Raw genomic sequence first — 13945 nt, 5'->3', positions numbered from 1 at the left:
TGTGCAAAACAAAATATGTTCCACCTGACAGCAGTGTTATCAAATCTGACAAAAATAAAAGTTGTGTGGGGCACATGAGCTTTAGTGCCCTGGGGCCCCTGGGGCCCCTGGGGTTACTAATGCAGCCTGGACTGTATACAGAAATTCTGCTTCCTCTATGAAAGCAGCTTAATAAAAACATGATGATGATCTCAGTTTCTTTTTCCTTTAGCTCCCTGTTATCAATAATCAGAAAGAGGAGAGGCACCAGCACTGACATCCCACTTGTGGAGCAGGACTCTGCCAAGACTCCAGGTATGTATCAAACATGTAGTATGATTCCACCTGTTCATGACACCGTAAAGGAGGACTTTAAATGTGGATTGGCTGACAGGTGTTTGGTTTTCATCTGAAAAGTCAAATGATCTTTATTATCAATCCTGCTACATGTACAGAACATATAGAGGATTGAAATGATATTTCTCTCAGACCCACAGTGAGGTAGACAACAATAAAAACAATGAAATAAATAAAAACAACAACAATAGTGCAACTAAAAAGTAAAACACATTTTAAAAACTGCTGTAAAGCTTCAAGTACTAACAGTGGGGCAACAAGGCAAATGATATATGCAAGTATATTTTCATAAACATACACACATCTGGGCAGATGTTTACTGTTGTATAAAAGTAATCCACCACATTAAAGTGCAGATAATGATAGCAACAGCAGCAGTTAGTTGTAGTTGACTCTTTCTACCACATCAAGCTGCTGAAAAACGGATGAATTTGAAGTTTCTTTTGACCTGCTTTGCAAACATAAATTATGAAGAAGACGCTGATATTGAGCAAGAAAGTGAAGATAATGTGGAGTCCAAGGAGAAAAAAAAGAAAAGGAATTAACAGTAGCAAAACTAAGTAAGATATACATGAATTATTCTCCTGCACACCAGTGTTGTTTTCGTCAACGATGACGATGACGAAATCATTTCGCTGACGCCACTTTTTTTCATGACGATAACGAGACGGTGACGAGATAAACATAGCTCTCTGATGACGAAAACATGACGAGACGTGTGTGAGTTTTCGTTGACGAGACGAGAATGGACGAAAATGTTAGTGTGTGATCTGTCAGACGTTTAAAATGCGTGACATGTCTGCTTATTGTGTGTGTCAATTAAAACCTAAAAAAGTATCTGCTGCTGCCTACAGTCTATCCTTGTTTGGTCACGCCCACCTCGGTGGTCGCAAACGTAGAGACGACATATGGGTGTATTTTAAATATAACCCAGCAGATAATAATTGTGTATTGTGAAGGAAGACGGTGACAAATGTGGCCACAAAGTAGGCGGAAAAAATACGACCAACCTTAAGCGGCACCTTAAGGCTCGCCACAAGGATATTTTTTTTATATATTTTTAATACACAATCCTTAGATCAGAAATGTGCCGTTGGGTGGAAACCTTATATGTCTAAAACCATTCCTTTATTATTGTTATTATTTGTGAAAATAGCAGATCTGCAAGCTTACAATGTGTTGAACTTATAGATCTGCTGCTATTTTCACAACTTATGTGTGACACTGCCCAACAGCAATCTCCAATACTTATTGACCTAAATTAATTTGTTAAAAGACTATACTTATTTTTTCTTTTTTTTTTTTTTGACTAAAACTAGACTAAAACCCTTTTGAGTTTTCGTCAACTAAAACTGGACTAAAACTATCACATATAGAAGTGACTAAAATGTGACTAAAACTAATAAGCATTTTAGTCCAAAAGACTAAGACTAAGACTAAATCTAAGATGCTTGTCAAAAACAACACTGCTGCACACCTGCTCTGCAACACACCTGTCCCATTCTTCTCTCTCAGGGAAGCAAATTAAAAAGTGGCTCAATAGGGTCACAGTGAGGTCACAGGGTCACATGATCTAGATACCAAAAGCTATCAATAAAAAAAGACAAGGAACACTCTGGAGTTTTATGTTTCAGTGTCCTCTAGATGTATTTTTATTATTATTTTAAATATATATTATAATACTTGACCAGTGAAGGGAAAAAAGCTGGAAACTACACTAAATGTCCATTGTCTGTAAGTCATACTATCAAAATTCAAACCTTCAGCCCATCTTTTCTTTCTCCAGGCGATGCATTGTATGTTCATTTGGTATTTAATTCTGCTCAGGGCTGCTATTTCTCATGCATTTCACTATGAGGGAACTGATCCTGAATCCCATCGCTGCCTTTCACATTTTTATCCTTTTCACCTTTTCCTTTTCAAATGCAAGTCACTCTGTGTGTAGAAGGACAAACGCTGTTGTTAAGTGGTTGCATGAGAAATTCAAATTCCAATCTCCATCATTGGTCTATTAGGTCAACATGTTAAATTCTTTAATTTGCACAAACAAAAGGGGGAAGCCTTGACTTGTAGGAGCAGGTAGGACATGCATGTTGACTGAACAGGCCTCATTTTGTTTAATAGTTTTTGAATATGTGAGGCCTGAATTGGGCACTACACACAGAGTTATTGTTGGAATTATAAACAGAGCTGAATAGGTGCCACCCAAGGATCTTCTACTGTGACACCTGAATAATAGTCTCTTTCTGAGCACTTTGGAGGAAAATATTTCACTATTACTTTAACATGAAAAAGTCTTTGTGCAACATTTTAAAAACATTTGACTAACAATAGCTCCATTGTGTATGCCACTGAATGCTCTGTGTTAAAAGAAATTAAATATTCACGTTTCTTTTCCGACAGGCCACATTATTGTAGGATTTAATTATTTTGTTCACATCTTCTATGAACTTTTGAAACTCCTCTTCTTGCAGAATTCCTTCCAGAATCATTTTTGGTAACTTCTCACACTGCAGAGGCTCTGAACTCTGCAGGTGTACTATGAATTCTACAAATGACTGCAGCCAAACCTGCTAATACTAAATTCACTGTATGAATCAGTTCAGTCAGGATTTATGGTATAATTACCTGGAAAAAAAACAACAAAACCCTTAATGATTGGTTATGTGGGCCTGTGTCATGTTCAAGATTTTTAAATCTGAATTAGCTGTATTTCAATTGCAGTGCTAATGATGCATGTGAATTACACAGTGCCTCGTACCTCTCAACATCATTTAAACTCACTTTGCTTCTTGGCACTGTTTCCCCTGTGAGGCAGACTCCCATTTAGTGCACGTCAAACTGCCAAATGCGACACGTCTATTGTAAAAGACGACTAAAGCTTAACGCTCGGTGGTGAAACTGTTGTCTCGCTCTCTTAGAATTGGACATCAAACAGAAGGCAGTGGACGAAATGATGCAAAGGATCAAGAAAGGGGTTCAACTTCGACCTGTCAGCCAGACACCTAACAGACGCAGGAGACCGGTAACTTCACTAATGTCCTTTAATGGTGTTTTACTCAGAGACTCATCTATGATCTGCTGTGTTTTTGACTGTTAATGATCTTGAAGTTATAAATATCTCGCCTTTTCTCCGTCAGGGCTGCCCTAACACTCATCCATCGTTTTTCCATTCATGGTATCAGATCCAGAAGGACTCAGAGCTTGTACTAAAAAAAATAAAAGTTGCAACATCACAGTGTAGAAATACTCTGTTACAAGTAAAAGTCTTTCATTAAAAATGTTACCTATGTTAAATGTACATATGCCAGGGGTTTTTAGTTCAAGGGTCACATATAGCCAATTTAACATATATATTATAATTTGACTATAATCTCTTTAATGTGAAAAATGAGCTATTTCAACAATATTGTGTCTCAGATTATTCAGATTTCAGACAACATTTTGAATTATTTTCTGCAATTTCATACTTTAAAATTATCCAGTGGGCCGTATCGGACCCCTTGTTGGGCCGGTTCTGGCCCGCAGGCTATATGTTTGACACTCCTGACATATGCATTATGTAGGAATACTGTAGGTCATGAAATGATTAAGTTTCAATGCTTTTGATTGGAGTTTTTCATCTGACTACTAGACCTGCTGAGCTCATTTTATAGGGACAATTAGAAATTGTTAAATAATCCACTCAATGAAAGGAGATATAAAGATGACAATGGAGCTCAGGAGAATACGGTTTGTCTGAAGACTGATGGATCTCAGTGGTGACCTGCTATGTTACAAAAATACTTGTGATGAGGTTCATGATATCAGTAGCTGAGGTGTCTGGTTAAAGGTACAACCCGTGCTTTAAATATACCTCACACACATCTACTGTATGAAAATAGAGGCCTTTATGTTTTCATCTGTAAAACCTGTCTGGAGAAAAAAAAAAGTCTAGAACACAGGAAGTGATGTGTTTACAATATGTTTGTTTGGACTATTCAGAGGAGGAAATTCATAGTTCAAAAAGAGCTCCACCTACAGGAAGTCAGTAGAATATTCCAGTTTAATGTGTGTGTGTGTGTGTGTGTGTGTGTGTGTGTGTGTGTGTGTGTGTGTGTGTGTGTGTGTGTATGTGTGTGTGTGTGTGTGTGTGTGAATTATGTCCTGATTGTGAGTGAAAATGTGTTTTCATCTTAGCTGAAATCACCAAACTAAACCAGCGGCCGCAGACGTTCACCGCTGTGGAGCCTGAATGAGGGTTTTTTTTTTTTGTACATTGTTGAGCTTATATTGTTCAGTGCTCTTAAATCCATCAGTGTGTGGGATTATCTAAGAGCTGCTTGTTTTGATAAAACATGACTTATGGCCAAGACATCTTTTAGTCGTGCGTGTTCCTCCACCACAACTACTCCGCCAAATTAGATAGCATTAGGACCTGCTCTACGAGGTAATTATAAATAATGAGAATGACGTGACTCGAAATGGTTGTGTTGACACATTTGCTTCTTGTAGAAAGCATACGTCCTCAAGCTTGCCTACAGTGTGTCTCGTCTCTGTGGTAAGAGGTGCAGTTTAGCCTCTAAGTGCTGAATGAGGAAAAATAAGTATAATGTGTCAGACTGCTGTTTATTTACCAAACCCATCTTTTCCCTCCTATTTTCCTTTTATCAGATGGAGAGGCCACCCTCTAATTCTGCCATCCAGGAACTTAAAGGAATCATGGTAATGGGACTTTAAAACAATCAAATGTCCTCACCAGCCTTATTTTACTAGTTGAACTTTCACTGTGTTTACCCAGGAGGAGACTTTGTTTTCTACACTGTACATGGATGTGCTCACACTATCATTTATATTTCAAATATTACAAATTTCAACAGATATTTTACCCAAGTAAAAGTCCTACTGCTACATTTAAAGTCAATATTAACATATTGGACGTACCAGATAAAGACGAGCAGGTTAAATGAGCAGCTGTTAGTTCTGCATCCGCTCCAGTAACAGTCAGGTAAATAAATACTCAAATTAAGCCCACAAGTAGCAGCGAAAGCACAAAGTTGTAGCTACTTTGAGATTCATTCGTCTTGTGTTCCTCACCGGGCCATCTGTCTGTCTGTGTGTGCTTTTGTTGAAATCGTAAAGGAGAATTTCAATAGAGCCTCCCCCAAACCAAAGCCAGCGTCTCCATCAGAGGCCCGCGACGACGAGCTGCAGAGAGTCCTGCTGAAGCGACGGAATGCAGCGGACTCCAAACACAACCCCAGTAAGTTTCATCTCCGCTTTACGCCGTCCGTACCCGACCTTTCTGCTACAACCTGACAGATCATCCTCACTGTAGTTTTACTGTTAATGTACGATTAGATTCCGCTCTTGTGTTTTGATGTCAGCTTTCATCAAGCAGATCACTGATTGTTTCATTAGTTCTCCAAAAAACAGAATATTCAGCAGTTTGACTTTTGCTTTGGGTTCTTTTTTAATGTTTTTGGACTTGGTTGAAAAGGTGGCGTGTAAATGTGGTTTCGTGAGTTTTTTGTGACAGCTAATTGACGAGCCATAATCTTAACATAAGAAGTGCAACATGAGCGTTCCTCCTCTGGTATGACACAACTTTAAAAGTGACACTCGTCATGTGAAAGCATTATTAAGGTGGATATGATCATTTTGAAGAATTGTGTGTTGTGAAATAACCAACACAGGACACTCCGTAGCTTCAGTGACAGAATCCCAACAGTCTGCCGTGTTTGCTTGTCTCTGTGTGCAGGTTCCAATCCAGACCTCTCTGCTGCTATGTGAACGCTGCCACCAGACATCACTCTGCTCCTACACACACTGGATGTACTGTAGCTGACTGCTGATCACATGATGGAAAAATCCATTTATCTCTTCTTTTTTTTTTTTTTTTTTTGATATACAGAATCATGTTAAAGTATAACATGAAAACAGGTGGCTCATCAGCAGATTCCTACTTTAAGTCCAATGGGAGCAGGCTTCAGGGTTGTGAATCTATCCAGAGGTTTATGTAGCATGTGGACTTTACATTGAGGCCGTTTCATTTCAGTGAAAAGACAGATCTCGCACTTTCTTCTCAGGGTTCATTCAGCTCTTTTTTTCCAGTACTGAAGGTGAATCCCAGTCTACTGTGTGCACTGGGAGGAACAGTGCAGTGGGGTTTTGCAGCCTTGAGTCAAAGTACTGCATGTCCTCTGCATTGTTCCGTCTAGACCAGCGTTAACCTTGTAGCCTCCCAGTGAGCAATTACAGGCCACTGTGGCAGATTTTCTCTCCGCTGCTACCACCACCACCACCACCAACCCCCCCCCCCAAACCTTCTCAGGCCACCATTTTATGTAGGGTACACTGCCTCCTCCCTGCTGCATCAACCCTGCACTTTGCTCTACCTGTTCCGCTTTAGAATGGAGATCTGTCTTTAGTCATGTCACTATGTAGCACACAGCACAAATCAAACACACAGATAAATGTACAGGAGTGTATTATATAGTGTGTGAGAGAGGGTGGGACATGATTCAAGGAAAGCTAGTTTGAGTAAATACACTTAAACACTGCACAGCTGTTTAACAAAAAAATGAAGAAGACTGGAAAGTTCTCACATCAACAATTTATCGTATCCTTTATTTGAAACAGAAGAATTACACCCATCAACATGTCATTTGTGTTTGCACTCATTTCATCTCCATCTCCAGTATAAAGAACATTATTCACAATAAAAGTGTTGAATACATTTTGACATCTCTGTGTTTACAGATGACAGGATGTCATGTTTAAAACTGATTTAGGTTGTTTCTTGTTTTTTTTTTTTTTCCAGAGCTTCATGTTAACTGTGCTGCTATGGTCTCATCTCATTCTTGTAATATTAGTTTCAGCATGGCTTTATATGTCAAATATGCAATATTGTCATTCATTTCACAACTCACAAAAAATAAAACAAAGTCAAAGTGTTTTGGATGAGTTTTGCTCATTTCTGTGAGAATCAGTGTATCTAGAAACAACGCGTAAGTTCAACAGCATCTTAAGAGAAACATCATTTCTCTTCAATTCCTTATCAGCATAAAGTCATGATGACACTGTTAATGAATATATCTGCCAAACCCAGCAGTGCAGCTGTTCAAAGGTCTTATTTCACACTGTGTTTTAATTGATTATAAATGTTTTTAACTATAATATAATAATACTTCTTTAGTATTCAGTCATCATGTTGTTTTGCATTGTTTATGGACAACAATAAGGATTCCTCCTTAATGGTCTTTCGAGTTAAAATAAAGTTTAATAAAAGTGACATAAAATGATGATATAGAACATTTTACTGACAACATTCCTCATTAGTTTTCCAACAATAAATATCCAATCGCACAATCCAATAATCATATCAGCTAAAGAATGATTAAGATTTCTTATGGTTCTGTTTGAACTCACCACACTTGGTTAAGTCTTGGTTAAATAAAGAAAAAAACATATGAAGCTTTAACCAAACTGATTTTGTTGCCTAACCTCAAACACATTATATTATTATTATTATTATTATTATTATTATTATGCTCTCTGATGTCACAGTCCTGCACTCTGAACACTTCACCATAACTTCCCTGTAGTACAATAAGCAGCACTTCCTACACTGAGAGTAACATTACCACAGGTTGTAACATAAGCCAGGCAGCAATTATGTTTCCCTCAAAAGAAATGAGTTCCACCCTGTGAATAGAGAACTATAGAAGATCACACACATTAGTATCTTTTTTAAAAACTACAATTGTTGTAGTTTGTGATTTACTATATTTAAGTTTGTTCAGAATCATTTAGAAACAGATTGAACCCTCACATACTGTTCCTATTCTGAGCCGTCACAGTATTTCCTCACATAATTAGGTCCGATGTTACATAAACCATGAGAACTATTTCAACAAATGATATTAAATGTGAAGAATGAAGAGTCTTGAAATGTTGGATGAAAATGTGTCAAATATATTTCCTTTGTTGTATATTCTGGGTCACATTAGGGGAAGGCATCAAATTTCAGGCTAAAAGAAAACAGTTTTTTTTTACTGTTCTCTGATGTAAAAATGGGTCAAATCTGACCCTGAACAGTGTGTAAGGGTTAATAGCAGCACTGCATTCTGGTCTTGAGGCTGCTGTTGGTGAAATCTCTACAAGGGACTCCTGGCTGTGCTGTGTGTGAGACACTTTGGATTTTATCTTTGAGGAAATGAAACCAAAATCTGATTTTCACAATATGAGATTTTTTTTGTTTGTTATACCTACTCTGTTATATTACACCATGAATAATGTCACATCAGTTACTGACAAGAGTGGAAACCAAATGGAATTTCAGTGAGTCCAAAAAAATGCAAAACACTTCAGCTCTGGCTGTTTTGTAACAATATTAAAGTGTCTTTGGGTGGATTTGCCCTTTAAGCCTCAGTCAAAGAAGGGTGTTAGTCAGGTATGGAGCAGAGGATCAGCCTGTGCCCTTTGAAAATTACAATGACTGTGCTGGTTATTTAACCACAATGGTGGGTTACTCCCGTGTTGTTTGGTTTCCCTCGACACCTGCCCACATTTCCCAGACACTTCCTTGACTTGAGGGATTGAAACATGAGAGCTGTGAACTGTGGGCGATGTCCATCACCTATTGTGTGCTGTTGTTAATTAAAGCTTTAGGCTTCATTTAGCGCTGAGGTGCAATTTCCAGCTCCCGATAACCCCCTAACAGAGAGAGGAGGAAATGTCATTGTGGCTCAAAGTCCCTTCTCTAACCGAATTTATCATCAGCGGCCTTCAAAGAATCCACTCCGTCTTCCACACGTCCATTCATTCCTCTCTCCACTATCCAAATGTCGCAGCGGAAGTCGCTCTTTAACAGCAGCTTTAGTGGCAACAATGTCCCCTTTGTAGACACAGGGAATCATCTGTGAGGAGATTCCATAAACTAATCAGCTGTGCAGAGAGCATATCTGATGACATAAAAAACAGGCTGAGGATGTTTTGAATGATCTTGGAGAACATCTGGGAGGAAGAGAGCGTCACTGAGTGATCACACCGCTCCAGTAAAGAGCAAAGTGAAGAGAGAAAGAGAAAGTATTGATTTACAGCTCATATCCTCCATATCTAATGAGCTTCTTCTAGTTTAGGTTGTGCTGCCACTAACTCAATAGTATGCCAACATACAAAACAGTGGTTGAGAAGAGGAGCGAAGCCGTCTTTCCTCTTCCTCCTCTCACAGCAGAAACAAAGTCAATGACCGGCTCGATTCCTTCCTCCGCCATCTGCTCTAACCGCCGGACTCGCTGACGTTGATTGACGGACGGTACACACACCGCCGATGGAGGCAAAACATGTAATTACACAAACCACGCTGTGTCCTTTTCTTCCCTCAGCCTCTCCTCCTCCTCCTCCTCCTCCTCCTCCTCCTCAGCCACCGCAGCCCATTCTCGCTGCTCCATCTTTTTCCTTGTCATCGGCCGATACAATATAATGTTTTGTTGTTTTTGTATTTTTGTCCCTTCGGGGACCAGCAATTAGGGAGGTCCTTTTTTTTAGTGTGTCTGGGAAACACTTAATTTGACCTATTTTGTTAGTCATTTCGTTTATTTTTTCCCCAACAAACACAGTAATTGCCTGCTGTGGGGAGCCTCAGTAGCTCAGGGCCACTGCTGCGTGTTTCGGCCTCAGCTTGTGTCTGCACGTTTCATTGATTAGAGGCTGTGTTCGCTCCACGACATTTACAAGCAGCACCGAGTGGAAGCAGCAAGGAAACCGTCTGAACCAGAATGACATGATGAAGTATTACATTAAAATGATGATAAACCATGATGAACCCATGAAAGAGAAAAAGGGGGAATATTTGTGTACGTTTCAGTTCTGTGTCGACTAAACCTTCTGTGGACATTTCTGGGATTTCCAGCCTTTAAAAGTTAAGCAGGAGTATTGTGGTGTAGACAGCAGGGGCCGTGTCAGCCACATTCTGTCTGTTGTCTGTTTCATAGAAAAGAGCCGTGAATAAGGGATAACTCACTTGACAGGCCCATTGATGCAGCTGTATGTGGCTGGTACACAAAGCACTTGTGAAGCTCCTCCACTTCCCACTGTATACAAGCAGCCTTTTTTATCTCCGATGCTGCTGGCCGGGGCGGATGCTTCGCCGGGCCTCTCTCTCTCTCTCCCTCTCCTCTCCTGTTTTTTTTTTTTTAACAAACTGGCAGAATCATTTCCTCCAGGAACTGAGGAGGCATGAGGGGGTCAGGCAGGGGTGCTGACCAGTTATGAAGGGGCCTTTTCCTCACACGTCCCGCGCAGACAGGAGGCAGGCTTTGTCGGACAACAGTGACACAGCTGTGTGTGTGTGTGTGTGTGTGTGTGTGTGTGTGTGTGTGTGTGTGTGTGTGTGTGTATGTGTGTGTTTGTGTTCTCTGGCATTTATCCGCCCACAGCTTCTTTACACAGCCTTTTCTAATCCAGCTCTGTTAAATTACAGAGCTTCCACTGGCCACAGACTGTTCAGTCTGCTGACGTGTTGTGTATTATGTACTGTACATAAATGTCATCCAGCTGTCACATGACATCAAATCATTTATTGATTTATCATTTCAAATATGTATCCGTTCTCAATTAAGTCAGTATGAATGATTCCTTTAAGAGCTGTGGATATTTCAATCATTTCATTCATCTGAAATTCAGTGTGTAAGAGAGTTAGTGCCTCATGGTAAACTATATAAATACTAATAACATTCAATAAGATTATTAACTGAGGATTTTTCAAAATAAAATGCTAAGAATATACTGTAACCCTTACATACTGTTTGGGTCCAATTTGGTCCATTTTAACAGCTGTAAAAACACCCAAAATGTCTTTTATTCTGAAATGTGTTATACTTTTGTATAGGTGCTACACATGTTTGTCCATTCTGGGTCAAATTTGATCCGTATCAATTGACATGTGTTTTAGTGAAATGAATAGTTGATAGTTTTAATAAGATATTAGTTATGAGGATTTCTTTTTATCCACTATTGATGCTTTCTAAACAGGTCTGTGGTTAAACATTTAGTAGACACTTTTTATGAGGAGATTCTTAGACCGGGTCACAACTGGAGTTAAATGTTGAGTGTTTTTTTCTACACCTCCATCTACAAATCTAAAAAGTAAGTATGTGTTCAGATGAAAGTGAATGACTGTGTTTCCTCTGTGTGAATACTGAAGGCTCACATGTTGCTGTTCACCACTTTTTCAGCAGCCATGTGTTACGGCTCACGAGTGCTGTTTTTTTTGTTTCTTCTTCTTTCCGAGATGATTGATTGTGACCTGTAAGCAGACCTGTGTTTGTTTAAGGATGTCTGGCACACAGCACCTGATGATATAGCTCATATATACCTGAAGTGGTGACGAGAGGTTTTGTGGGGTTTTTCCAAACTGCTTTATTGAAGGTCATGTTTAAGCACTTAGCCTCTCTCTGAATAGCTTCATATTGATCCCCCCCCCTTCTGATTTTTAAACCAAACTGAATGTTAGCACTAAAATAATACACTGCTTGTATAATCAACTCGGTGGGTTTAAGAAGGGAAATCCTGACCTGAAAGTGAGTGAGAACAGCAGAATGAAATCATCACAGTCAAACAGGTAGAGGTGGCACCAACACATGTGAAGTCTTTATAAATATCTAATAATCTAAATATTTTCTTCATACAAGCAGACGATGGAAGCAGTGTTTGTTCAGGCTGCGGTCGACTGCTCCTGTGGCTTTTCAGGGAACAGCGGAGGGGGGTGCTGCTCCTTGGAGACTGTGGACGAGACGGACTCGTGAAATAAAGCGAAAGGACAAAAGCTGGATGGCAGACGCCTCAGATAACTGGACTGAAATGATGTTTTGTGACACACACTGAGCCTTTCACTGGGCTTCAGCTCGTAGTATCAACACAGGAATATAATACCCATAAACATCTTACATCAACTTTTTTTAAGGATGGAATAGATCTCACAAACATGTGCTCATCTCTCATTAGCCCTCCAGTGTCCCTGCCTCCCTTCTTTTTTTTTTTGGGGGGGGGTGATGGATGGGAAAGTATTTGTCCCTGCCTGTAATTATGCAGCCAATTAACAGATCCAAGGTAAGGGTTTTCATTCTTCCACTCACTCCCACACACACACACACACACACACACACACACACACACACACACACACACACACACATACACACTTGTATGATTCCTCACACACAGTTTCCTTTCATATCCAACACACAGAGAAACAGAGAGATGTGTTCTCAAGCTCAGGCATTACTACCACTCTCTCTCTCTCTCTCTCTCTCTCTCTCTCTCTCTCTCTCTCTCTCTCTCTCTCTCTCTCTCTCTCTCTCTCTCTCTCTCTCTCTCTCTCTCTCTCTCTCTCTCTCTCTGCTTTGTCTGGCCTCCTCTTTCTCTGTTCTGTTAAAAAAAAGAGAAGAGGAACAAGGGAGGAGTATAAAAAAACATACCCAGCATTCCCTGTCGGGCCAGTTCTTCCTCTATACAAATCAGCTGGTTGTATTTAGTCATCCTCTCAGCACCGCTCAGACCTCCCAGTTTGATATAGTCCAGACCCAGACCCACAGCCTGAGGGAGGAGAAGAAGACACACACACACACACACACACACACACACACACAGAGAAAAGACATGAGGACAGTCTGTCTCATAAGTGTCTGTTGTATTTAGTTAGTGGATGGAAGTAGAAGCAGATAGGAGGAATATAGTGAGGTGTGTCTTCTCTACACCTAGAAGAGACGAGTGTGTGAGTCAAGTGGAGGTGAAAGCAGCTAAAGGCTCAAGTTAGGGTTATAAAGTTTCTGACCCCTGTGGTGTTATATGTATGTATTAGGGGTGGCCAATAAATCCATATTATATTGATATGGTTATATTTTATAGATATGGTCTTAGATTGTGTATATGGTGATATGATGATATGGAATAAGCTTTAAAGGCTGCATTACAGTAAAAATGTCATTTTCTGAGCTTAACAGACTGTTCTATTATCTGCCTTCATCCACTCTGTCATTATATCCACATTACTGATGATTATTTATCAAAAATCTCACTGCGTTAATATTTAGTGAAAGCACCGATAGTCATCTCTACAATATGGTCAAAATATTGATATGGATTTATTTGGTCAAACATATTGTGAAACATATCTCTCTCTCTCTCTCTCTCTCTCTCTCTCTCTCTCTCTCTCTCTCTCTCTCTCTCTCTCTCCTCTCTCTCTCTCTCTCTCTCTCTCTCTCTCTCTCTCTCTCTCTCTCTCTCTCTCTCTCTCTCTCTCTCTCTCTCTCTCTCTCTCTCTCTCTCTCTCTCACTGGCCTGTCTGCCATGGACTTTTAAATTAAAAATGCCCAAAAATAAATAAACAACTTTTCATGATATCATTACACTATCACTGATAACACTTGTTCCTTAGCCTGGAGGTTAAACAATGGTAGATGGTTTGTGACTCTCAGAATGCACAGCACATACATGACTATACATGGCTGCTGCTTTGGAAGCATGTTCTACTGTGAATACAATATACACTGAATACACACAACATGGTGGAGAGATACACAAATGTCCTGAGGAAAGACTCACCACATCTGACAGAGAGTCATCA

At 39.7% G+C, this 13945-nt stretch overlaps 1 protein-coding gene across 1 annotated transcript in view; it reads left to right on the top strand.

Moving 5' to 3' along the window:
- The window catches only part of shtn1 (shootin 1), a 35498-nt gene extending 28880 nt beyond the window's left edge, over window positions 1-6618 (top strand). Inside the window, exons 12-16 of the mRNA XM_062430974.1 lie at window positions 212-294; window positions 3258-3361; window positions 4990-5040; window positions 5458-5578; window positions 6077-6618. Of these exons, the coding sequence (XP_062286958.1) occupies window positions 212-294; window positions 3258-3361; window positions 4990-5040; window positions 5458-5578; window positions 6077-6108 (391 nt within the window). The 3' untranslated portion in view covers window positions 6109-6618. The remainder of the gene's footprint in view (window positions 1-211; window positions 295-3257; window positions 3362-4989; window positions 5041-5457; window positions 5579-6076) is intronic.
- Window positions 6619-13945: the final 7327 nt, after the last annotated feature.

The sequence above is a fragment of the Scomber scombrus genome, chromosome 12 (assembly GCF_963691925.1).
Source record: "Scomber scombrus chromosome 12, fScoSco1.1, whole genome shotgun sequence".
In the NCBI taxonomy this organism is placed as follows: domain Eukaryota; kingdom Metazoa; phylum Chordata; class Actinopteri; order Scombriformes; family Scombridae; genus Scomber; species Scomber scombrus.
This window is presented reverse-complemented; position numbering and strand designations above follow the sequence as displayed.